This window comes from Colletotrichum jinshuiense, chromosome 5 (genome assembly GCF_051148585.1).
Source record: "Colletotrichum jinshuiense chromosome 5, complete sequence".
In the NCBI taxonomy this organism is placed as follows: Eukaryota; Fungi; Ascomycota; class Sordariomycetes; order Glomerellales; family Glomerellaceae; genus Colletotrichum; species Colletotrichum jinshuiense.
This window is the reverse complement of record NC_139312.1, coordinates 2,621,887-2,648,089: the sequence shown is the minus strand read 5'-3', so window position 1 is coordinate 2,648,089 and position 26,203 is coordinate 2,621,887. Positions and strand designations below refer to the sequence as shown.

Here is a 26,203-nt window from a genome sequence, read left to right as displayed (position 1 = left end):
GACAAAAATAAAAAAATCCAGAAAAGACGGGCCAACATGGGTAAACCATATGACATTGAAAAGATCATGCGGAAGATGTATGAGAATGAAAAAGAGCTACCAGGCCTCGAGGACCTACTCCAACATACACCTGTACCAGTTGCCATGAGCAGTCATCATCCCTTGACTACTAAATTGGGTGTATCAGGGAAATTCCACCTTCTGGAACCCCATACTCTGTCCAATAAAAAGTCTACTTTGTCGATTCACCCGACCATCTCTAAAGACAACACAGCGGGCGAAGAACGTCGACGAGCGAATTTACTGGGCAGCTTCAGACAAAAGCTGTCTGGACGCGATCAAAGACGGCCCCTTTCTTCCCCCTTCAGAGACCTGGTCAAAAGACGGGCAGGATTTCTGACTCAAAATACCATTGGGTTTGATTCCACAGAGCCGTCTGCAGCTCACCGATACGCAACAGGCTCGTCATCTCAGGCAGCACCACCCCAGGGCTTATCACGCACAGATCTCTCCGATGTGCCTAATTCTCCTGGAAATCCGACGCTCAACCAAACATTTCAGCAGAACTTCATCGACATGAATCAACTCATGTCAAAGAATCGAGCAGTCGACTACTTCCAGAAGTGGCATATAGGTATAGAATAGACCTAAATACACACCATATGCTGCTGGCATTACTTCTGGTGCCTATAACCTTCCGAATAGCATATATGGTGATGAGTATGTCCATGAAATTGGTGATGGTTTATGAGAAGGTCTTGATTACGAACAATATATTAACAAGAAGAGTGTGTCCCAGGCTTTATGTGATATGTCTGGCAAGTCAGAGATAAGTTTTGATTTCACGTGATTTCGCGATCATCATCAATACATCATGATCAGTGGATGGATTTCCTATTGTAACTGATCAAGATTGCACCTCGGCCTCTTTGTGCCAGAAGCCCGGTAATATAGAAACTGGCGTTTCAACTTAAACTATAACCCATCAAGACTAGATCGACGAACTAGCGACATCTTTACTATAACGATCTACTGCTAGTGAGGTGACCTTAAACGTAGAGGATATACACCTTATAGTTAAAGCAGATTTTGCGGATATATAACCAGCTAAGGGAATGTTTCTCTCTCTTTTGTAAGCCTTTATAGCCGATAACCATTATATCTTACTGCCACAAGCCATTGTGACTTTCATAACATCCAATTGCAATTGCACGACTGGCTGATGCAGTAGTCACAACGCTTGATGCGACGGACAGATGAAGTCTCTATTCGGGAAATTAGCTACAACACAAGGGCTTACGAGGGCTTACGAGAGCTTAAACTTACGCGTAGTAACGCAGGTGACACGAGATCCAAGGCCGTTCTTGAGGATCTGGTAGATGTAGTAGAGATACAAGGTGAGAGGAGCCCTCTTGAGGTCTGGAGAGCCTTTAGGCTCGACTGCAGGCGCGGCTGAAGTCTTCTTCTTGGATTTTTCACATGCCATTCTTAGCATGGTTAGCGATTACGGGAGGGCTTATAAGGCTCCGCTTAGGAGGCTTTAGGAGGGCGCTTTACTTACCTGATTTTAGGTTGGATTAAGAAGGAAAGAAATTAGAGGTTAGGCGGTAGAAAGGGGATTTTTATTGCTATAGCGTGTAGCAGCGGGAGCGCCGTCACGTAGGGGCGGATCCCTACTTATTTCGCTATAGGAAGGCGTATAAGGCTGGCGACGGGTAGGAGGTAGGAGGGGCCCTCCTCCTGATTAACAGCAGCTGAGGTAAGCCGGCGACGGGAGACCGTAAAGAAGCCTATACAACCTCAGGAAGACTCCTGAAGACGTAATTAATACACTAAAGACATCTTATCTCCCCGGGTAAAGACGGACTAGATTTCTATATTAGGTAAACATATAGATTAAAGGTAGATTAGAGGAAGCTGGGTTTTTATCCTGTAAGCTTATATAGGGACGCAAGTCCTTATACGGGCTTATAAGGTTTTACCAGATGGAAAGCAGACTCCCTACATAGTCAGTGGCTAAAAGTAGATGAATTAATAATAATAATAATAACATCCAATTGCTGGCATGTGACAATATACGTGTCCACAGGATGGATATATTAATTTTGATCTAGGTGACCTTAGGACGTCCACACCGACGGATAGCGGGCGTATACGGCTTAGACTGTGATACTGCTAGCAGTGCCGACACAGCTAGCACCGGACTAATCGACGCAAACATAGTTGTGGCGAGCGTTGTTAGGAATGGGGTTTGGCGAGAAAATGAATCCATTAGCATTCCAACCGAGGAGGAGGGAATGTAGTTCCAGAGTGGGTTGCTGGAAAGAAACAAAAGGCAGAGAAAAAAAAGACACACAACGCTACAATAGCGCATAACCCACAGTCTTCATCTGACGTTGGGTGAAGATGGTACGGGCTGTAACTTGCGACATGCTCACGAGAGGGTCTTTTTCCCTTTTTCTTCTTACGTTTTTCCTCTTCCCCTTTTACCAAGATGAACTAAATTCAGTACAGCTACTCAACACCATGGTATCTATTCAAACCACGTGAACAAACAAACAACGGCACGTTGGATTCATCGTGGCAGGCATTTATGTGCGACGGGAAAGGCTCCTCGAGGCATTGAGTCCCTCTGTACCAATGGTCTGGACTTCTCGCATTCCTGCGCCAAATTTTCTAGACCAAGCCCGTCACTGGCGAGGTATGTAGAACCTACCTAAATGTTTCCTGGCCCGTGCCTTTCGGAACCGGCAAAGCGGGACAAAGAAAAAGGGATGGGCGGAACGGGTATCCGGCAATGTACATTGTCCCATTGTCTTGGGTGTGCGGCAAGGGCCGCGGGGAAGCAGAAGGTTTCGGAAGTGGCGCTGCCATTCGCATTCGATTGCTCAATCCCACTCCCAGTTTTAATGGCTGCCATTCCCTGGACTATTGGCTGATAGAACCCGACATCGGGTTGTCTTGTGTTTATGGCCAATTTGGCATCTGTGTATACGTGGCAGGATAACCCCCCTTCTTTGTTGGACGGTAGAGAATAAGTTGGCCGAGACTAGTACGTGCCTCAAATTAAGCTTTCACTACGTATTTTAAGTTTAATTTGTAATTCCGCCTATCATCACCCACCCTTCCTTCGTAAGCTCCTGACTACTAGTATAAAGATGAATATTCCAGAAAAGAAAGAAAAGAAGACGGATCGGAAGCCTAGTTTAACGCCGTTACATCGAGGCACGTCGCATTTGCAGCGCACGTAGGCAGAAACCAGCACGGGGAAATGAAAACGCTCGCTTAGGAACTTGGATCTATTACATTGATTAACGTTACATAAACTACCTAGGCCAAACTCTAAACACAGTAGGCCTACTGTAAAACTATATTGTAGTCCTTTTTTTTTTTTTGAAACCAGCGTCTACCTCGCAACGCACACAGTCCATTCCCCTTAACCGGCCGGGGAGCTATTCTTACCGAAAGGACACGGGAAATAACGAGGGCGGTAAAATGCGGACCGGAAAGCCTTGCGGGAAAGCGCGAGCAATCACGAGAATCATGCGGGAATGGCTTTGCAACTTTGCACATCTCGGCAGCTCGTACTGGAGACTCACGCAGGGGCCCCCCTTCGAGGCCAGGATTAAAGAAAGATGCGGTGTAACCAGAACATGGAAGGCCGAATCACTCCGTACGCCATCCAAGAGGTAGGGTATCGCAAACCAAGTGTCCCATCGCAACTTGCTCAACCCCCCCCCCCCCCCAACGCCGAGACACAGCAACAAAAAACCAAAAGAGGGGGAAGGAGGAGGTGTTCCAAAGCGTGCAAAGCATCTCCGCTTTCTCTGGCACTTTTTGAGAATAGATCTGCCGAGGAGGACCTTTTGGAGGGACCCTTTCTCATCCCACGCCGCCCGCCCTTTACGAGGCCCACTCGTTGCATCCGCCGCGGCTACCCGCGAGGCTAACATCGCTCATGCAAGGATAACCCGCTGAAGATTGAATGAGCATTGTCTCGCACAAAGTCCGAGCGGCTCTGTCGAATATCAGAATCTCGCTTCCAACGCTCGCTGGTCAGTCTAGGTGCGCACACCCGCAAAGGGGGGCATACGCCCATCTCCACTTTTGGAGAAACCCCCGGCCTGAAAACACAGAATGGCTGGACCCCTCCACCCGACTCCCGCCGGCTAAACACCACTTCACCCCCTCGCCGCCGAATCTTGGCACCGGGCTTGGCACCGGTTCCTGGCCGCAGAGACGGCGGGCGGGCTCCTGGGCACCACGAGTCGGAGAGTCGTTGCGTACCGGAATTCCGCCGTGTAGGGTTGAGTATTCTTCCCAGAGAGCCGCGACGCACCATGTGACAGCTCTGCCGAAATGTCACCCTTTTGACGTGATTGGCTATCGAGGCATGGGGCAAAAGGAAATATTTTCTCGGCCAAATACCGCCGGTCCAGTTCACCACCCGACGCTCGCTAAGCACCCGAGCAGTGCGTTCTAACCTCTTTCTTTCTTTTCCCCCTTCCTTTTTTTCGCTCTTCACAAGCGATGAAAACGAATACCCACGCGATACCCACCCGTTCTGCAGGCCTCCTGAACGGGCAGGAGTTTCGCAACCCGGCATCTCCATATGCGCCGAGCTTGCTCGGCACAATGGCACCGCAAGGGTCCTTCCATTCGGGGCAATGTTCTGTAGTAAATCGTACGCACGCCGGGCATTGGGGTCTAGCTAGTTTGGGAAGGCCTGGAAGGCTATCTACGCAACAGTCTTGAGCTCGACCCAGAGTTAGGAGGGTCGACGGTATGCATCAGCGCATTCATGCGGCTAAAGATCTACTCTACCAGAGTCGCAGTGAATACGACGCCATTAGGCAGGATGGGGGTATTCCAGCCAAAGTGGGTTGGGAATGGGCGCCCCAACTGCTTTCTGCACGATCCAGCTAGGCCGGGATGGACTCGTGGAATTGGTACTGCCCGCCCATGAGCCCCAGTTCATCCATAGACTGCAGCCGAACTTTTGCAATAGTAATCGAATGCGGGGCTTCGGGGGGGGGGGGGGGGGGAAAGGGGGTTCATAAATGGTCCAGATCATGCAGTCCGGACGTCTGGGTCCAGTGTGAGCGGATCGGCCGCCAAAAGGCATCAGCGATATCGAAACAACCGCCGACCCGCTTCGTACATTCAGGAGGCGTGCGGGCGGGAATAGAAACTTGAAAACTCCTCCCCTGTCGCCCTTCCGCGGAGATGGGCTCACTCCACTTGCTTCGCAGCCAAAAGCAACTGTCGGGCACGCGATCAGATTCCAAATTCAGCGGCCGCAGCCCCTCGCCGCGTGTTATCGGAGTGGGGTGTCAGTCACCTCCGTGGGTGGCGGCTCTTCTGACAGCGCTCTCGGTGACGGATATGGAATAGAGTCGCGTGTCTGTCAAGGAAACTGCTCGGGGAGTGGGATTTTGGGCCTTTGGGGGCGATGTACCTCTTCCAACCCGCTGTCCATGGCCGCCGAACATTGACCTTGCCTGCAGTAGTGTACAGGTTGCGATGCTACCCGTTGCAGGGCCCCGGTCATTGCGCAGACACAGCGCCTTGGATGGCAGAGAGAATTCTGCGCTGCATGTTGAATCCCTCTCACCCCTTCCAACACCCTCTCAAAACCCGCACAGCTGTGGAGTTATCGGGGGCTCTGCGGGTTGGAACCAAAGTCGTCCCCATTTCCACCTGCAGGATTTGCAGAAAAATCTTGGAATCATTGCATCGCAACGGCTTGAGAGCCTCGGCTGGGCAGGGCTTTTACACCCGGAAGCGATGCAAGTTGCCAGACCCTCGCGAACCACCAGTCTGCAGGCGATCAGGAGGCGCAGAAGGCGAAACATGTAGTGTTGTTGCCGCTCCAATCCGCGCCCGAATCCTTCGGAGGGTATGGGAGAAGTAGACCAAGGCACGGAACCAAATTCAAGAGTCCGAAAACCGAGGATTATGATTTGCCAATGCCGTCTTCGACTTCTTCCAGAGCATGTGAAAAACTGGCATTGTAGCGACGCGGCCTGCCCTGCATCCAAGTCGCGGCTTGGCGTCCTTGCTTGTCTTGACGGCAAGAAAAGAGGGCGACCTATCGGCAACAAAACCGTCGCAGCGTGAATGTCAAAAAACCCCCATCAAAAATGCCATATTCATGCCCAATGATGCATGAAGGCGGCACGTTTGCGTTGAGAGCGCTAGGGGCCAAAGGTCGATGAGGCCAATAGATCTCATAAATCTAGCACGTGGGACACACGAGAGCAGGCATTTGTTGATCCACAACAGTGATAAAGTGGAGGTCTGCAGGCGGCTCGCCGGGGGCCACGAGCCGAGTGAACGACCCCTGGACGGAAGGGCGAGGTGGTCAAGGCGGCTTTGCATTTGGCGGATGGGCGCCCGCCCCATCGCATCGCATCTTCGGTGGAGGAAAAGGTGTGGAGAGAATTGGAGAGAAACAGATGGCTGCTTAGTTGCTGTGGACATGTCGTGAGTGAGGTGTGAGATGTGATGACTGAGGTCGCTATTAGTGTAACGGAATTTCGTAACCAATGTCGTACGGGATTTGTGGATTCTGACTCAGCTCACAGATCACTCCCATCTGCCTTGGTTGCTATTACACTAGCTCAAAGCTGCCAGGGTTTACAGCTCACACGATGATTGGGTCATCGAGAGACTCGGCTCAACAGTCTGTTATCTGCCCTGGTCTGCCCTGGGTTTTAGAAAGTGGCGTACGGCCCGAAGGTGAGGCGGCACACCGATCATGGCCGGGCATGAGCATACCGGTACAATGATAGCAGAGTCACCAATGGCGCTGAGAGACAAACACGCACCAAAGAGACAAACCAGCCTCATGGACGGCCATTGCGCGGTGTTGGTTGGAAAAACCCACAGACCCGATGGCATTGGAGCGAACCCGAGGTGAAAGGCAACACACTAGCATGCTTTGCAGTAGTACATGCATCTCGATAGGAGCCCAGCTGGCATGGTATGGCATGGGATAACTGGGCGAGCATGACATGGGCTCCCAGCCGAGGCCGGGGCCAGTCAGATATGCGGAAGGATGCGGAATGGTGGCACAAAGTCTATCTTGTCGCGAGATAGTGAGACGGCCGGCTGTCAAATGAAGCAAGTGAGCATGTGGTCATTGGCCGAGTTGGGATTGATCGTCCACTGACAGTTGGGGGGGGGGGGGGAGAAGAGCCCAGACTGGAAGGTTATCTGTGCAGCGTTGTAATCCTACGCTGCTGCGTGGGTGAGGCCGTGGATTGGGCAATGTGCTTGCTTCTTGGGGCAGACAAGCTCTGACCTGTCGCGTCGCTGCGAGTGCAGTGAATGAGCGGCATTGATGGCATGTGCCCTGCAAGATGGAATAGGCAGAGCATCCAGAAACGACCAGAAAGACCAGATGAGATGTAGTGCCGTGTTGCTGTTACTTTCTGCTGTTAGTCCGCGGGCACCGCACTGGTGCTGGCCAACCCAGCCCAGGTTAAGCCGATGGCTGGGCCGAAGAAACCGAAGGCAAGGCCTCGTGTGGCAGGTGCAGCCCTAGTCGCGCTAGAGCACCAGAGAATTTTTTTCATTTTCTTTCGTTTTTATTTTATTTCCACTAGCCGTCAACTCAGACTCCTTTGGTAACAGGGTTTGCGGCTTAATTGATTGCCTTCGGAGTTGAGGCACGGCATGGGCAGCTGTTGGCACTACCCGATTGAGTTCAGCCTGTGGGAGAGGCTGCTGATGTTGGAGTTGGAGTTGGGGATTGGAGATGACCCATCGAATCCCAGAGAGCAAGAGAAACGCAGAAGGCAAGAATGGCCGTAGAAGGCAAGAATGGCCGAGACGAGAAGGAATTGCCTAAGATGAGTGGGAGGCGCGCAGTATCCATACGCCCACCCCGTAATTATGGCAGAGCGTGGGTGGGGGAGAGGGAACCGGGGACACCATGCCTTCCCTTAGCAATTGTGACTCGATGAGGGGAAAGGGGAAGAAAAAGGTGGACCAGATTGCCTGCCGCCTTTTGCAACAGCAACAGGAGTACATAGTATTGCCTGCGTAGTCACGTAGTGTAGCAGCGGTACCAGAAATGGCTCCTCCCTCTGACAGAAACGGCAGCGAAACAGCATCCAGCATCCAAAGCGAGCAGCAGAAGCAACCAGGAAACAAAGTCGCAACCAGCCAATGCGCCCAAGTTGCAATCCCATCAACAGCCTAGTTCGTCCATGTTTGAAACCGTGCAACTGCAACGCCAAGTGTGGCGCCCAACTCTCACAATCTTTGCCAATCCACACGCAATCTGCATCATCGCCCAGGGCACATATAGATGCCCCCATGCACGGTCACGTTCACGCCCATCAATTGGTGCAACTAGCCCATCAGTGCCGTTGCGACTTCGTGTTGTCGCCTGCAGAGGAGGGGACCCTGAAGCAAGTGACCGACACCCCCAGGCTCATCCGAGTGGACTTTGTCACGACAATAGCCCATGCCATCAAAGTGATTAGTGGCTACACGAGTCTTCTCCACGAGATTCCAGTCATCCATTTGCCCCGACCGCCCGCCCCCCTCCTGCAGCCGATGATGGTGCCAATGTGCTAACGCCCTGTGAGCGGATACCTTGACGCAAGGGATGTGAACTGAGGCCCGTCACCGAGCACGTTAGCTTTGTCGTGTGTACTGTGGTACATGGCAGCTCTTGTGCATATAGTTCGTTATCCGGGCTCCATACTTTTGCTGCGCTGTTGCGGCATGCCAAGAAACCCCAAAGAGTACCACCTACCGGCGTCATAGAGGAGAAGACGATTGGCTTGGCCTCTGCGATGCGAGCCAAGGCACATGCTCCAATGCATTCATCCTACTACCGGTACCGTACACTGCTCTTTTGGGGCCCAGGTTCCTCCTCGCAGCGCCGGCATGTCGCACCCGTTACCGCAGCCGCAGCCGCAGCCGCTACAGAGAGAGGGAGAGGGAGTGGGTGTGTGGTGTGTGTGTGTGTGTGTGTGTGCGTCTCCGAGAGAGAGAAAGGGGGGGGGATGGAATGTGAGAGACGCATCTCGTCCTGAGAGTTTTTTTACTTTATTTGTTGCTCTTTTTCCCATCCCGGGGCCCGGGCAAGACTCCCAACGCATCCGACTGCAGATAGAGACGGCACTCGCCGTATGCAGTCTGTCCAGTCGGGTACGAGAATGACGCCGAGTGCTACCACGAGTGGAAGGGAAAGCTTGCTAACGGGGTCGAGACGCTGAAAACGCCTCCGCCGTTCCTGTTCCTTCTGGGCCACAACTCGAGCCCGCTAAAAGCACCGATGCCGTATCGCACCTATCGCACCTATCGCAAGCCTCCCCAGGCCTTGACAAGGGCTCGGCCTGATAAATCCATGCAACCAGACCCTTCACTGCCTCGCCCACCCCCTCCACTCGGCTGCCCACTCCCCTCCCTTCTCCATCTCATCGGACCCCTGTCGCATTTTTGTCAAGGCAGGCGGCGCCCGGGTTCTGGCCACCACTGTCTTCCCAATATCCATTGATGTATTTAGACTTTCGTCTGTCTTTACCCAGACAACTCATCGCTGCCAAAGTCCTCCCGCAACCCGCCTACCGATCCGAACACCCGCTCAGGAACCGACCGTCCTTTTTGCACATATCTCGGGCAGCCTCCTGTTTGAATATATAATTTCCTCTCCCCCCGCACCGCACGAAGAGTCGCAACGACCGAGCAATCAATCATAATTGCGTCATCCCAAACCATCCATCCCGGCTCTTATCTCCCACGCCACGCAGCAATCGACTAAAGACTCGACCCGCGCCCTCACGAGAACGGTCCAGCCCAGCGCACCGCACCCTCTTGGACCTTCGTGCCACGCAATTGGTGACGATCCTTTCGCAGGATATCTCAGGGCTATGAAATACGGCGAACAGCTCGAGCAGGAGTCCGTCCCAGAATGGAGTCTATGTGGGTTGCCCCGTCAATGCAGATTCAATTGGCACGTGAAGGTGGTTCCCGCTGACCGGCAACTCCTTTTCAACAGATAACGTCGATTACAATTCGCTCAAGCACGAGATCAAAGTCCACACAAGCCGGGACCAGGCGACCGCAATTGCCATTCCCGGGCATCAAGATGCCGCCCTCAAGAGGTTCGAGGACAATCTCTACAACGAGCTCTGCCAGCAGCACGACCGCGTCGACCTTTTCGTTTCCAGCAAAGCCGACGAGATCTCGAGACGACTACGTAAGTCCCCGATCAATCGATGATGGGAAAACAACACAGCGCCGAGTTCAATTGGCTAACTGGGAGGTCCAGAATACATATCCGATCAAGTCCAGAGGTTGATTGTCAAGTGCGCCGAGGAAGGCGAACAAGTCTCGCTCAAGCGGCACCGCCGGTTCGCCAAGTATGAGAGGGACTTGCTTCGTTGTGGAGAGGAGACTCTCGCGCTGGCCCGGTTCATCAACGCTCAGATCACGGCCTTCCGCAAGATCACGAAGAAGTACAAGGTAACTGCGCCCCCGGTATCGTATTGTGTGGGTCCTTTGCTGATATTTTTGCCTCAAAGAAATGGACAGGATCTCCTACGCTGGGTGCGCGCTTCCGCGAAAACATTCTAGCCAACCCCAAGAGCTTTACCCGTCGGGACCTGAACAACCTCCAGACCCGCTACGAAGAGCTGCTCAACACTTTGCGCACTTCCACGCCGCAACTGAGCGAGCCGAGCTCGCCCTCATCCGACGAGCAGCCGTCCACGCTGCGCCCGGGGTCTGCCAACGATAGCTTTTTCTCGCCGCTGCCGCCTGCGCAGCAACGATTCTGTCAGCCCGCCCAACCACAACAACAACAGCACTACTGGAACGAGTATGACGACGGAAGCGATGCAGGCGGACCGGACGACGAGTACGCCATCTACATCAACCCCGACGACGATATTAGCTTCCCCGGTCTGGATTCGATGCGGGCCATCCTTTCGGCACCCTTCCGCCACGCCCGGAGATGGTTTTCGCGGCGGCAAGACCCACCTGAAGGGCAACGGCTATTGGGCAACGGGCCCTTCCTGGAGAGCTATGGTGGCATCTCGCCTCTGGGCACGGACACTGACGACGAATACGCCAGCTCAGACGGCATGCCCTCGGCGGGATATGCCACACACTACGCCACGTTGCCGAGCGTCAACGAGCAGCAGGTGCAACGGTATCGCGAACGCGTTCTGTTTTGGGGCACCATTGCCAGCTTCGGTGTGTCTTTCCTGTTGCTGCTTGTGGCCGCCATCCTTATCACAACGGGTCGTCACAAGCTCCGCGCCGAGGTCGACGCCGGCGTCACGGTCGGCGTTGTGGCCAGTCTATTCAGCGCCTGCATTGCTCTTGGCATGTCGCTCTACCGGCGGGACGATTTGGGCGTGTTGCAGCGTTTGGCTGTGTACAGCAGCTTCATCACCGCCTGCGTGCTCAACGGCATGCTGCTTATCTTGGTAGTGGGGAACGCGGCATAGCAACCACTAATTTTGGCTTGGTTGAGTCGCATTTCCCATGATTGAATTTCCTTTGTCTATTGCATCTTATCTGCCGCGGGGATGAAGAGGGAGGATGGCCTGGAATTTGTGGGACTTGGCGATTGAGGAATTTTCGACAACCTTTGGAGAATTCCCGGGCGTTTATTTTTGTTTCTGACAGTTTCCTACCAAGTGCCGGCTGCATCACTGCTTGTCTTTCTTGATACCATACCACACCATACCTATTTAGAGTTGGGCAAGGCTTGTTCTGAATCAAAATTTATCCATTTCCGAGATCGAGTCAACCGCGACATTGTGATTTTGTTTCTTCTGTGGCTCGGCGGGAAATTATTTGGTCCCCCCCATCTGCCGATATTACGGAGACTCCCTCCAAGGATGCGCATACGACGCGATTCAGACCGACGGGTGCGAGTGTACGCCACCGCGATTCCGTCCAATTTCCATGTCCCTCACCCGCACACATGCCAAATCCCATACGGCATCTGGGCGGGGTTTTTTTGTCCTTTTTTCCCTTTTTCCTTTTTTTTTTTGGTTTTTTTTTTGGTGGCATTCCTGGTGGCGTCACGTTCCGGAGCACCGGCCAGCATGTGAGCTCCCAGCGAGACGGTTCCGGCGACCCCAAAGAATGAAAGAGGATAATAATTTTAAAGGAGGGGAGGGGGGGGGGACGGTGAACGCCACCCGTGCGGCGTCCACACAGTCGGCAGAGGGGGGGGGGGGGCACGCCCACACCCACGGGGGGCCGAGAGAACAAACAAACACTTGGGAAGCTAAGAGATAGAGTGAGAGTGGGGAGGGAGGGAAAGGAGGGAGGGGAGGAGGAGGAGGCTCGGCGGGCATCTGCGGCGGCGGCCCCGCCGCTGCCGGAGGGGGTCTGTTTTGGGGGTGCGGTGTTGAACTGCACAGGCTCTCCGTCTCGAATAATAACAACAACAACTATGATGATAGTAGTAATAATGACGATGTGGTTAATACTGGATACTGCCCAAAAATAATCTACTGGTCAGGACCCCTCCCCGGCTGCTTGCATACCGCCCGCGTTCTTCTTTCCTTATTCTCTCTCTCCCTCTCTCTCTCTCCTGCTGGGAACGATGCGGCGGTCACTCTGGGGATTATATTGGGCTCAAAAGGCCGGGAGGGGGTGTGGGGTGTATGAGGCCGGGATGGCATCTTTCTCTCGCGAAATCTCAGACAATCGTCCCAATCACGGCCAAATGCTCACTGGGCAAGCCGACCCGAGTATTATGAGCGCGTGCGATGGCGGGGGAGGGGGGGTGTTGTCACATTCTCTTGGTGGTTGGTGCTTTAATCAACGGGACCGAGACTTAGAGAGGGGAGGGGAGGGGGCAGAGACGAGATAGGGACGGACGGACGGACAAATCGTGGTGTCAAGCATGAGGACCAGGATAAGGATAGGATAGGGGGATGAGGAGGAGGAGGGGGCTAGCAGCGCTTCGTCAGATAACGGTCTGAGCCGTTTGACGCGCGAGCGTTCTTTTTTTGGTTCATTCTGTTGTCCGAGCGGTGTAGGCACCTGGAGGGGGGTGAGAAAGCTATGTACGGCCCTTGCAGTGATTGAAGCCTGACAACTCCAAAATTAAACCCGTATTCGTCCCGATCGTGAGATGTTTTGCGAAAGGTAGATAGGTTGGCTCAATAGTCCGCCCTCCCCTCCCGCCCTCCCAGATCACAGTCATCTATGCGCATTTGTCCCATGCCAACAAGCGGTGGCCTGAGAGTCCTCCTCCCACATACTTTCATTCAGTCCATGCCTCAATCCTGGTGGATAATGTTGAACAACGGCAACAACGGAAAATATATACTGCGGCGGTCAGATCCCGGGTACGGTTCCCAATCATCACGAACTCGATCCGGACGACGGGCTGAAAGTTGATAATGCGGAGACTGCCCCCTGTCAATCCATCACCCCCCTACCCAATGCGATTCAGGTGCAAATGAGGCTGCCTCTTTCAGAACGAAACCGCTCCTCGTTGCGTGCTCCCTCGGATAGTGTAAAAGCTTCCCCATATCTCTCTTTTTCCCCCGAGAATGAAATGCCGCGCCCACCACAGCCTTACGAAACCCATCGGGCATATCCTCGGCGCACAGGCAATCCTCCCAGCCCCGCTATTCCTTCTTCGCTCAGCAGTTTTTGCCGGTGTGTGACACGAAGCAAACTCGAGACTCGCAAAATCTTGCTGCGGCTCGCAGCCGACAGCAGGGTTCGTCGCAATCAACGCCCATGGGACCAGGACCGACTGCATGGAAGATGACGAAGTGAGCGTCATGCGACTGCACTTGTGACCGACACAGGCCGCGCTGCGGTAAGAGTTGCCGGCGAGCCTCATTGCCGGGCGAGACGTCTGCCGCTTTGGTCCTTGTCTGGGTCCCATCTCTTCAACAACGGAAACCGATTTCCTTGTACACAGGGAGCTCGAGACAAGGCTGGCTTGGGCCCGTGAGTAAAACGCAATGGCTCATCTTACACCCCGCCCGCCGTACTTCTGAATCCAAGGCCTGGCTGTTTTCGCTTCGAAAATCAGAGACCCTTTCCCCATCAGATTATCCTGTTGTTCACTCCGGAACTGGGCAATGCCCGCAGGTTCTACTTCCGATGGTGCACCTTAAAAAAAAAGAAAAAAAGTCAGCTTATGAGCTCCGGGACGGTCGAGGACGTTACGGGGGCTGCTTCTTTACTTTTTGCACATCTTGGCCCCGCTCCTCCGCGCTGCCTGAACTCTATCGAACTCTTCCAATAAGTATCCTGAACAGAGACAAACGTGATTAGCACGGCTACAGCTGCTTATCAGCGGTCGAGGGAGGGGTTTTTACGAGAACAAGCCCATCGCTTCGCTGTACATTCAACGCTCTGCCTAACCACCGCCATCCTGGTCTCTGCATCCTCCAGCAGAGCCTCATAGTGAAAGAGGAGCTGCATCGTATGGTACTGGGCGTAAGGCCAGACGGGCGCGCAGTTTTCCAAAACCTCATCATGGTCAGCGTACGCGTTGAATATGCCGTTCGAGCCATCGATGACGAGGCCGATGGTAAAGTTTATGCCGGCAACGGCCTTCTTCATTTCCATATCCGTCTCGGGATCTCGGGCTGGGGTGTCGGGCCTGTTTGCCGAGTAGAGAAAGGAGTAGAAGAGAAGACAAAACAGGCTTTTGATCGTTAGCAACGGGGAATGCGACTTGGGGCCAGCGCAGACGTACCTCGCACAAAGAGCATAGGTGTTGAGGTTCTCGCCCCAGGTCTCGGAACGGGTGATCAGCGCTTCAATGAGGCTCCTCGTGGCGGTTTCCAGTTGGACGAACGAGTAGACGCTTGGAGTTTCGTCCACCTCTGCATTGGCAGCCTCCCAATGAATGGCATAGCCGAGAAGAATAGCCGCTTGACATGATCGCTGAAAAGCGCCGACGCGAACCGAGGCCGGTATTGTGACGGGGTACCGTTTGATCGTCTTGAATGTTATGTTTCTCTCGTTGTCCCAGAGATAATGCTCCGTGGGGAGGAGGTCATCGTCGGAGGGCATATCCATTTGAAGCGAAGTCCACAGAGTCGCGGACTGCTCGTGGGAGACCCTGGACAGTCAGCAAGGACACGAAAACGACCTAGAATGGCACTTACTTGTCCATAATGAAGAGCGCCCACCAGAGCGAGCGGCTTTGCTCTTCTTCGGGGTCGGCAGGTATATCCTCCTCCTCCTTGTCGTACTTCCCCGGTTTGAGACCCAAGACCCTGCCGATCGATGCGGCATCACCAAAGGTTTGGTAGCAACGGGTGATGTCGCCGTGGCCCAGCTCGTACAAAGATATCAAAACCCCACACTGGACAAGCTCGATCTTGGGCTTGGAGAAGGCCTTTCTCAGCACCCATATACGCTTGGCGGCTTGGTACAGAGGGTGCTCGAGCATGGCGGTCGACGAGAACTCGTCGCAGTTCCATATGGTCAGCAAATGGATGCACAAGATGATTAGGGCCAAATCGGGATCGGTGATGTTGGCGTCGACCCGAGCTGCACCGCAGCGCCTTTCCCAGACGCCCGGGTGGATGACGGCGAGCCAGGTGTTGACGGTGCAAAAATAGCTCTTGATGGAAGCCTTCCAGTCGACGCCGCGGGCGGCCAGGAGCTGCATGATTTGACCCGCGGTGAAGTCCATCTGGTTAAGCCATTCCAAAGCGGGCCGCGCGTCGGCAGCGGCATTGTAGTGACTGCCGGCGGCGCCTTGGTCGACAATGGTCAGCGACGGCGGGTTAACGACGAAGTCATAACAGCAATTGGTGGCGAGCCTGGAGGACTGGTTAGCCAAGGTTGAGCCTCCGCCGGGATCTGCTTGCCAAACACACCTGGTACACCTCGAACAAGCGGGTAGCCCTTTGTCGCACTTCTTCTTGGTCCTCGTGCATTTTTCACAGGCGCGGTGGGCGCGGTGCGGGGCATCGGCGGCAGAGTGGTGACTTGACGAGGACATGCGACTTGTGTAACGCGAGCCCGAGTTGACGTTGTCAGAATCTTCGGATGGCGGCGTCACGGCGAGCCGTTGGATCTGTCTCGACATGGTAATTTTTACCCTCGTCTCTCTTTCCCCTGCTCGCTCGCTCGCCTTTTCTCTCCCTCGCTCCACCTCAGCTTCGCGAGTCGAGCTCAGTAATGAACTGAGAGATATAGGCGCCCCTTCCGCGAAAATGCGGCCCGGCAGAAAATTGACGCAGTCCACGGGCAAGAACAAGGGGCCAGAGGAAACAAAAAATTGTATCCCGGGCGGGTTCTGCCGAGAGTGTCAGCGAGCAGTGTCTCGGTTGCTTGGAAGCAAGGCAAAGCTGAGCTGTCCAGTGCAAGACCACCAGTTCGAGCTGTTGCCGATGAGCTGGGTCGAGGATTTATTATTAAAGGTGAGGCAAGGTAGGAACCAGAGGTGCCACCCAGCTACCGTATCCGAAGGAAGTACGCTGATTAGTTCAAATGGCCCGTAGTGTCTACTGCCATGCTCCCTACCTAGTGCCGCGTGCTCCACAGGCCCAGACCCTCTGCGGCCAGGAGGGGACGCTTCGTAGGAGAAATCAAGTGAAGCCAAGCGGATCCTTTCTTGATAGAGTCTTAATCCCGGCCCCGCTGCGACCTGGGGACCACATAAGAACGAAGTCCCCCTGCAACTCCTTTGTCTTGTGTAACCCGAGAACGGGTGGAATGGCTCACACCTCCAGCTCCAGCATAAGAAGCGTTACAGATTAGCGTGCAAGCGTAGCTGGCTGGACATGGGCCGAGTCTGCTGCTTGGACATCTTGTCCTGTCGCGGGTTTCCTGCGCAATCGTTTGCTTGCTTGCTTGCTTGCCGGCGGATGTCTTGTTATGCCAAGACTGGTCGGACTGTTACCAGGCGAAACTGGAGAGTTGACATACATGGGTGGCTGGGACGATCCGAGATTTCGGGCTCGAACCAGCGAGCGGCAGATGCCAGATGAAAGACAGAAGAAGAAAGGGCATGTCGCTTCCTTTCGGCATATGTCCCGCTTGCTCCAGCCCAATTGCAGGCGGATGTGCTCTCGGTGGTGCTTGGACCACCACCCCGAGAGGCAGGTGTTAGTCAGCCATCTCTTGAGGCGGGCCAGTGGGTGTCGCCCGCAACGGTACTAGCGCCGTGGCATCAGAATAAAGGCTCGAGACAATAACTCAACTGATTGCAGCCAGACTGCTCGCGCCTCCTATCACAGGCCTTTGCAATATGTCTCGGCGTAAGACAGGCCAGCAAAGCAGAAATCAAGGTAATAGTGCCACGCAGTCTGACACGTTTCCGACACAATCCGGCGCGTTCCCAGAGAACCGTCCAAATCGGGAGGACCAATCGAGTCGCCGCTTTCGCAAACGCCTTTCCCCGAATCCGGCCCGGGACTGGCAGACAATGACGAGTTGAGCCTGTCAGCAGGCCCAAATGCTGTACCACCTTTGGTGTAGGGCTGACATGGCGGGTAAGATTGGTGACAATGGCGGCATTTCTCACCCTGGTCGCGTCCAGCCGACGTTACACAGCGTTCCGGTGGCTCTCTCTCTTCGGAACTATCGAAGGAGCCACGCCGTCGCCGTTACCGCCCGCGGTCTGCTCTGTCTTTGTTCCCGTGGACGATCCGCCGACCGGCCCAACACGACCCCGGCTGGGGTAGACTAGCCAAAAAAACAAAAAGCCCTTGAGAATCCGAGTCTCCATGGAGTCGAACATTCCTCGCATCCTGCCGTCGTTGGACCGCCGGGGCCGCGGGATGGTCCGTTCTGTCCTGCAAGGTTAAGTCGGTCGGCTCGCGGGGCGGATCAGACACCTGCCATTCCGCGCAGACGGGACGACGACCTTGGCTCTCACCGGGAACCTGGAAATTCTGCCCATCTTCGTGTTCTGGGCAGGAATTTTGGGGGCCGAAAATGACGTCGGCCAGGATGGCGGTTCCGCGAGGGATGGCTCCACCATCCAAGCTGTCGCCATCGACTGATCACTATCTGCGGCCTGGGGGTTCCCTAGCCGGATCTGGTCCGACGGACGGTGTCTCCTCCTCGGCCGGGGCCGTCTTCCCCTCCTGGCACAAACCCGGACCCCATCCGGATTATACTGAACGAACCGGTAACCGGCACAAAGCTCGGTCCTCCGTGCGCCGAGCTCGGCTCCATGTACACGACGCCGAAGCAAACACATCGGGGCTACCTGTCGGGGTTTTTTGAGGGCCGTTGGAGTCGTTTCCCCGCGTCTCTCGTCCGTTTACCAGTTGAGTCATCCGGCAAGGACGGACCCGCCATACCCCGCCGGCAATGCACCTTCCGCTTCCAACCAACGCATACTGCCTTTGCCCGTCTACAAACATGACCGTATTGTGGGCCTTTCATGATTTGTTCTAGGAAGCCAATCCTTTTCTGCTTCCACCAAGGGGCTTGCCTCCTCGATTTGAGTCATTGCGAGCGAGCAAGCGGGCTGTTTTGATAGGCCAATTGGCCAATTGGACCATAACCAGCCTGCTCCGCTACTGGCGAGCTTAAGGTGCGATTTCTAAGCATCCTCCTACTTAATCCGCCTGGTTGGCGTCTCCTCGAGGGCTTCAAGCCAGCAAAGTCACGCCGCTTTCGACAGCCGAGCTAGAGGTGCCCATTTCTTCTTATTTCTTTTCCTTTTCCCTTTCCCTCCACATCTCGAGCCATCGACACCGGTTCAACGCCCCCCCGCCTTCCAACAATGGCCGAACCTGAATTTCGCATCCGCCACGGCACCTCCGCCGACATAGGCGCCGCTGTCGACATCTTTATGGCCTCCTTCGGCAACGACTGGGCCGTGGACAAGATGCACCCCCGCCGCCGCGAGTTCCCCGACGACTGGCGAGCCGCCGCCCATCGCACCTTTTACGCCAGGTACTGGGGCCCCGAGCAGCAGCTCTTCAACGTCCTCGCCGTCCCGGACCCGTCCGCCGCCGGGGGCGAGCGGATCGTCGCCTTCTCGTGGTGGCGCCGGCCCTACCCCACCCCGGCCGAGAAGGCCGCCACCGAGGGCTGGCTCACCCTCCGCGGCTGGCTCAAGCCCGTCCTCCTCGGCGCCAACTCCCTCGCGGGCTACCTCTGGCCCCCGCGCTCCCTGGACCCGGACATGCTCACCATATTCGAGGACACCCACATCGCGTCGGACCCCGTGAAGGACGACCCGGAGCACCCGCGGCGCAAGACCGCATGGTACCTCTCCACCCTCGGGGTCTTCCCGGAGTTCCAGGGGAAGGGGTATGGCTCGCTGCTTGTGCGGGAGGGCCTGCGCCGGGTCGACGAGGAGGGCGTGCCGGCGTGGCTCATCGGGCTCAGGGGCGTCGAGCCGTTCTACGAGAGGCTCGGGTTCGCCGTCAAGGGCCGGGCGAACGTTGGCAGGTTAGCTGAGTGGGACGGCGGCGCCATCATGTACCGAGAATAATAAGAGCGGGTGAGCATCCGGTCACGTGTCTGGGGAGGCGATAAGGCGCTTTCTTTTTTTCCCCAAGAGGGGGAAGAGTCACGGAGCAATGGTGTTTAAGAGTTATTGACAGAGGCCTGGAAAGGAGGCTCCCCCCCTTCCAACTTTCCGTGTCCGTTGGAAATGTTAGGCAGACATGTTTTTTTTTCTTTTGGAGATACCATCGGCGGAGCCACATGGATGGCGCGACCGTTGAGCTGAATACTATCGAGCGAAATCCCCCGCCTCAAGACGCCCAGTGTGATGATGACTAGGCTGATATTTCTTTGCGCTCGCGACAGCGTTCTCTTCGCCTTAGAGAGAGCCCCGCGTCTCGTGGAGGGAAAAGAAACACGTCTTTCATCGAAATGCCACCCTTTTGCTCCCACCCCCGCCAACATCCCTTCCCCCTTCTTTTTTTCCGTCGTCTGCATTATAAGAAAAATAAAAGAAGAAAAGAGAGAGAGAGAAAAAGAAAAAGAAAAAAAACAGGGAAGCAAGCGAGCTTTCCCCATTGACCGGGGCGGTGCCTTTCGCAGTTCATACAGCAAACACACTTTTTGATGACCAGGCGGCAGCAAAGAAAGATGGACGGCGAGGTTTCCCACCCCCTTCTTCCCTCCGGACAGGTAGGCCTTTGGAAAGAGGTCGACGGCGCAGAGCCAGAATGCACACCCACCACCCCCGCCACCCTCACCGGGGCCTCTTTCACCAGTCGTCGTAGATCTTGCCGTCGTGGTGCCCAACCATTGGGGCGAAAGAAAGTCGACGGTTTGGCCTCGCCCAGGTCAGTGGACGTCTATTCGGCATCACAACATGGCATGGAGATGGGAATAAGTCGGTTTTCTGACTAAACTGCGTGTTCATTAGGCTGAGCTATCTAAGCGTTCAAAGCCTTGCAAGAGAAGCTTGATCAACAAACAAGGAATGTGTTCCCCCGTCCCGTCCTGTCCCGTCCGCCTCCCGTTCCTTCATCCATCCGTAAATCAGGAATCAAGGTAGAGAGCTTCGTGGTGTGAACCGCAAAAGATCAAGAGCTAGAAAAGAGAAAGAAAAGATAAAAACCCGATAAAAGCCAAGTCGAAATCAACGCCACTTTTCAAAACCCGTTCCGCCTCCCGACCCGCCGAAACCCAGACCGCCGCCGCCAGTCCATATCAGTACAAACGTTATCGCACACTGTCATCCGCCACCGCTAACACGTTATTATTCCGTGTGTATCCTTCCGACTTTCCAATGTCCGTGAAAAGAAGAAAAGTTGCCCTTTGCTTTTTTTTTCTCTAGACTTGTAAACCCAGCCGGTCCCGTTTGTGTGCCGTTGATCCGTGCGATGTCCAGTCATCCATCATTGATCGTGCCTGGCCATGTTTACCCCAGATGGCCAGGCCTGCCTCCCCAAGAGAAGATAAAGAAAGTCCGTATACAGTTGTTTTTTTGTTTTCCGCCGTCCTCATGCAATGGCTGTGCAACAAGAGGGAAGGAAATCAAAAGATAATTAAAGTGAGAGAAAGAGAGAGCGAGAGTGAGAGAGAGAGAAAACAAATGACCGCTTGCCGTCCCCAATGTTGACTCCGAGATGATGCCGTGTCGACGTGACATGATTGTGAGTGTAAGGAAGGCCGTTTCAAAAGAGTGCGTTTTGGGTCTTGCGCCGATTAGTGGCGAGACCCGTCAGGCATGGGCTGCATGGGTTGCATGGGTTGCATGGGAGGAGTAGCATAGGAGGGATGGCGCGAATGGTCCGAGGGAGTCCGGTCGTAGACCTGCTGGTCGTGTCGGGGAGCCATGTTGGGACCAACTGCGAAACCGTGCGCGGAGGGGGCGCGGTGCATGGCGCGGGGCGCGTTCGGGGTGCTCTGGTGACGAGCGTGTCTGTTGGCACCAACTGGGCCGAGACGGGACGCAGGGTTGGGCTGGAACGAAGGAGGTGCGCCGTAAGCGTACTGCCGCTGAGGGTCCTCGTAGTAGTTGGGCTGGGCGTTCTGAGCGAACGGGTTGTCATGAGGACGAGGGTACGTGCCGTCGTACTGCTCCTGCTCGACAGGGTTGGGTGCGTATCCGTAAGGTGCGAAGCCAGACGAGGAAGAAGGGCGGTAGGTGGGGGGAGCCTGTCCCTGATGGAAACCACCAACCTCGCTCTGGGACCGCTGGTGATACGCGCGGCGAGGGTCCGGGTAGGTAGGCATGGTTGTCGACGTCTCAAGGTGAGAGGCCATGGACTTGCTGCCGCGACGTTGAGGGGTCGGCGCAGGAAGGGGTCCACCTTGAGGTCCGCCAGCGCCAAAGACGAAGGGGCCGGATCCCATCTGAGGCTGGCGGTAGTAGTCCTCCTCGGAGTGGTTCTCGCGGATGTTGCCAAAGGCAGGGCGGTGCGGGATGTTCATACGACGCATGCCCGACGGAACTCTGGGCATACCTGGAATGGCATTGCGGTCTCCATAGAAGCCAGCCTCCATGTCAGTATATCGCTGGCGCTTATCGAGAGGGGAGGCTTCGAAACCTTCATGGCCCCAGTATGCATTGGGCTGGCTGACACGTCTAGCCATGGGCATCGCCTCGGGTCTTAAGGCAACTCCCATTGATTGCGACCGCTTGTGGGCGGCGGCGCCGCTCGTCTTGCGCTTGAGGTAGGTCTTGGGCTTCTCATCGGGCCCATCGCTGCTGATGGTGGGCAGGATCTCAATGTCGGGGATCTGGCTGAGGCCTCCGTTGTCGATCTCCGTCTTCAACTGAGCAACAATCTCCTGGATGGCAGCTGTGGCGTATCCAGCGCCGCACTTGCTGAGAAGCCACTCAGGGACGGCAGTTCCGTTGAGCATGGCGCCGTCAAGCTGCTCTTCCTCGGACTCGTCTTGGTAGGAACGCTTCTTTGACTCCTTCTTGTCCTCCAGTCGCTTCTGCTCACGCTTGCGGATGGCCAGCGACCAGCTGTTCACCACACCGGCCTTGCCAGCTCGCTCATTCTCATCGCTCCACTGCTGAACTCTGGCGATTTGCTTTTGGACGAGGTCGACCTGAAGCTTCGAGTATTCATGAGCGTTGCGATAACGGCTGCGCTGGTAATGCTTTCGGCAGAAGTGAACCCAGACGTGTGCAGGAATCATTCGGGTGCAGAGCTTGTTGCGGCCGAAGATGTGCGAAATGGCCTTACGGGGCTGAGATCCAGTGTCGCAGTTCTCGATGTACATGCACTTGATCTCGTCACTGCTGGCCGCAGCGGGCGGAGACTGAGGAGGCGACATGCCGTACTGTTGTTGAGGGGGAAATGGGGCTGTCTCAGATACCGAAGGGAACGGCTGGAAAGTAGGCGCAGAGATAGCAGCAAAGTCGGGAGCGGAAACGGCTCTCTTGTGAGTTCTTGAGTGCAAGTTGTCTTGGGGAAGGGAGAGGTAATTAATGTTGTCTTGTTGATGTTTTGAGTGCGGGCTGCAAGTTCGAAAATGGTCAGCAGAGTCCAGCTCGGGTTTGTTTAAATCAATGATATTGTTTGTAGTTGTTTGTGTGGAAGAAGACGGGATCTTGGTCGGCCAGTGGCTGTTAAAATAGGAGTGTAGAAAGGGACGAGTGATGCGACGCTCGAGGCGGTGACAAGAAGTTGTAGGTGAATCACGAGGCCTCGTGGAGATGCGATCAAATCGCTTGAAGTGATGAGACGAAGAGGAAAGGCAGCAGATCACCACGTGTGACTATTAAGCGAGGAGGTGAAGTGGCAAGTATGAGCGAGGAAGGTGGAGGCTTGGATGAAATTCACCCAAATCGTTCCTTCCCATTCAGAAGCCCCCCCCTCTCCATCGCGAGGCTGGTGCATTGTTGGATGTTTACAAGAACAGTGTGGCTTCAATGGGCGCAAATGGATGCATTTATCACGTACCTCAAGCCGTCCGTAGGACTCGACCGGTTGCTGCCCATGCCTCGTGTGATGAGTATCGCATCGGACGGGCTGCCTGGGCGACCAGGTCCTTTCATACTGGGATCCAAGACCGAGTTCGGGTCAGGGTGACCGATAGTCCTCGGCGACGGGGGCTGAATATCAACCATGTGCTGCTGGTGCTCGCCCATTTTCGAGTCGAAAGCCGGAACATCGTTGAGAAGCGACGTGAACGGCTGGATGCCGCTAACAGTAGACAACGAAGATATTCTCGAATGTCCTCCCGACTGATTGGAAGACGTGTACGAAGACAAACTGCTGTGGCTGTCTGAAAACTTGTGCTTGGGGGATTTGGGAAATCCTCCAGTGACATGCTGGCCGTCATCTTCGCGCGGAAGGTTTGGCCTACTACTCCGTCAGCGATTTTGAACAAATCAAGAGATGCTGGAAGACCTGCGCGCTTGAGCAACCTGAAGCGACTGATATGCTGGAGAGGCAAACATCATGCACACGACAGGAGCCGGCAACGCAGGGCTTTGTCCAGAGGTATCATCGCTTACCGTGCCGTTAACTGGGCGTCCGAGTCGCCTGACATACTGGGCCTGGGGAAAGTCAGTCAGAGGACACCTCGGCACTCCATGCGCGATGCGAGTGTATGTAGTGCAGAGACGGTCTCTGGCAAATGGGGCTCACCTTCGGCTGGTCGCGACGTGAAGCTGCGATTCAATGTGTGAAGTGGATATGTTGGCAGAATGCGCCATCTCGTGCGCCAAAGAACTGAGAGAGCTGGCCCTCGAATGGGAGCTCGACGAGGGTGCGTCGTAGGAACTCGCGGATGCCGACTGATCCACGTCGGATTCGCTGTAATAGGTAGTGTTCGGTTGGGGGGTAGATTGTTTCGTGTTAAGTGTCAATGGAAGAGAGTAGCCGCCCGCGTCCCACGGCGTGCGGTTCCGCGGTGCTCGTGTCTCGCTCGTCCGCCTGGAAGCAATCGTCTTCCTTAGGGGTGCTTTCGTGGTGTTTTGTCCGTCAAAGATGGGCGCAGAGGTGATTTCAACTGAGTTGTCCGGAATGATGGGCTTTTTCCCCGCCGCTGCGTTCAGTAGTGATGTCACGTCCATCGCTCAACCGCGGAAGACGTGGGAAAGGTTCTATCGCCGGGGCGAATCCAGCTTGGCGGTCCCTGGTGGCGATGTTGTTATGTGTCTTCCGTTCTTCCCGTGTCTCTGAGGACCAGTGTCTATCGCAATTCCCAGGAGGTCGACAAAGAATGGCGCGCCCAGATCCTAGCCTCAATAGTTAAAGGCCCTTCTTAGGGTGCTGACTCTTGGTCGTCGTTGTCGTTCTCGTTGTCGTTGTTGATGGTGATGGTGATGTCCGATCTAGGATCCAGTCCGATACATCGGATACTCGTCGTCTGTAGAGCCCAGGTTGCGAGGGTTGCACAACTAGGGGACGGGTAGGTGATGTGACAGCAGTGGAGGGGAACGTAAAGGAATGATAAGGTTGATGGGAGATCCCAAAGCTTTTGTGTGTGGCGCCCGGGGGGCCGGGAGGTAACGAGGGAGTGGGAAGGGGTAGGACCGTAGGCGATGGCAAGTTAAGAAGCAAACGATAAGAATATCAGACCTATCGTTGGGATCGCTGTTTCAGAGTCGCACTGACAGTTCCAAAAGCGGATTGAAACGGCCGAAACACCTTCAAGTCGGCCAGTGGTGTACTTGAAGGGTCGTCCGAAAGGGTTTTAACACCTCTTAGCTTGTCCACGCCCTGGTGGTTCGCAGATGTCGGATCGACCTTGAACCGAGGGAATTAGAGGAAACAGAGCCTTCTCCGTGGCTGTGGTCTTTAAAGGCTGCACGATCAAGGGGTGGCGTGTGGCAGTGTCAACGAATAAGGATTTGTTCGCATCCGTGAGAGTGGCTCGCAGAATGCTGCTGTCTTCTCCAGGTTTCTGATGCTCCGAGAGCGAGTCTGTCCTGCTTCGAGAAGAAGCGATAGGTCCAGTCCGAGTTAAAGATCGAGTTAAGATCGACTTGTTTCCTCGGGGAGTACTTGTCGTCAAGGTCAAATACTTTGGCGAAGTTTGTCAAAGTTTCGTTTCGGGAGCGCAGGTGATATCATGCCATGGATGGGGCACACAACAACGTCGAAGTGAACCGAATTGTGACAGATGCTGGCAGGCTTCAGACAAGAAGCAGATGGCGATGCTATGTGAGAGTGCGGGTGTTCAAGGCCAGTGTTCGCAGAGCTCAGGAAGAAACAAAAGATAAGACGAATGTGCTCGGCGAGGAACGGGGACAAGCCCGGGGGGGTCAGAGAAAAGCAGAAGTAGGGCTGTGCTCAGAACGCATGAAGGGACGGTAGGGATTGAAGACGGTAGCTGTTTGGAATTCGGGCGGAGGGTGTAGAGAAGGTCAGAACAAGAGCAGCATCGAATGCCATGACTAGGTCAAGTCGGTTGAGATGGGTACGGTACATGGACGACGGATGGCTGGACCGAGCCCGGGTGCTGTCAGGTCAGGGCTCCAAACACACAACACACGACTAGGCTAGCTGGGGCAAGGACCGAAAGCCGCAAGCAAGCATCGGAGAAAAAGATGGGGACAGAGAGGAGGCTCGCAACGGGAGCCAGCATGATCACCGTGCAAGAGAGGAGTGGGAGCTAGAGAATCTGTTCAGAGTTTCCACTTGCGGCAACGCAAGGATGCTGGGCGTTATGCGTTGAAGGGGAAGGGATGTAGTCGATGTTTAGACTTCCCCACAGTAGGTTTGGGCGCGCCGGTGGGGGAAAAAGCCCCCGACTGGACGCTGGCTCGACGAGGGTCCATGTCCACCTCCAGGGACAGGGGTGGGTGCGTTGGGTTGATTTGTGTAACTGGCACAAGAGG

The 26,203-nt window shown here is 55.0% G+C and overlaps 4 protein-coding genes across 4 annotated transcripts; 2 read left to right on the top strand and 2 right to left on the bottom strand.

Annotated features, from left to right (window-relative positions):
• Positions 1-9,890: 9,890 nt before the first annotated feature.
• On the top strand, positions 9,891-11,474 carry EsH8_V_000667 (SPX domain-containing protein; the record flags this gene model as incomplete). The annotated part of the gene is made up of 4 exons (XM_083273183.1): positions 9,891-9,942; positions 10,019-10,219; positions 10,292-10,485; positions 10,545-11,474. 4 exons carry the CDS (start codon positions 9,891-9,893, stop codon positions 11,472-11,474), a joined length of 1,377 nt encoding a protein of 458 aa, XP_083125898.1.
• Positions 11,475-14,069: 2,595 nt separating this feature from the next.
• Positions 14,070-16,057, bottom strand: EsH8_V_000666 (uncharacterized protein; the record flags this gene model as incomplete). The annotated part of the gene is made up of 6 exons (XM_083273182.1): positions 14,070-14,118; positions 14,193-14,259; positions 14,328-14,659; positions 14,711-15,079; positions 15,126-15,788; positions 15,846-16,057. The coding sequence occupies 6 exons, from the start codon at positions 16,055-16,057 to the stop codon at positions 14,070-14,072; spliced, it is 1,692 nt and encodes a 563-aa protein (XP_083125897.1).
• A 2,652-nt stretch (positions 16,058-18,709) lies between these two features.
• EsH8_V_000665 (acyl-CoA N-acyltransferase) lies at positions 18,710-19,426 on the top strand (the record flags this gene model as incomplete). The annotated part of the gene is made up of 1 exon (XM_083273181.1): positions 18,710-19,426. One exon carries the CDS (start codon positions 18,710-18,712, stop codon positions 19,424-19,426), a length of 717 nt encoding a protein of 238 aa, XP_083125896.1.
• Positions 19,427-21,099: 1,673 nt separating this feature from the next.
• On the bottom strand, positions 21,100-24,433 carry EsH8_V_000664 (uncharacterized protein; the record flags this gene model as incomplete). The annotated part of the gene is made up of 4 exons (XM_083273180.1): positions 21,100-22,870; positions 23,316-23,717; positions 23,873-23,914; positions 24,006-24,433. The coding sequence occupies 4 exons, from the start codon at positions 24,431-24,433 to the stop codon at positions 21,100-21,102; spliced, it is 2,643 nt and encodes an 880-aa protein (XP_083125895.1).
• Positions 24,434-26,203: the final 1,770 nt, after the last annotated feature.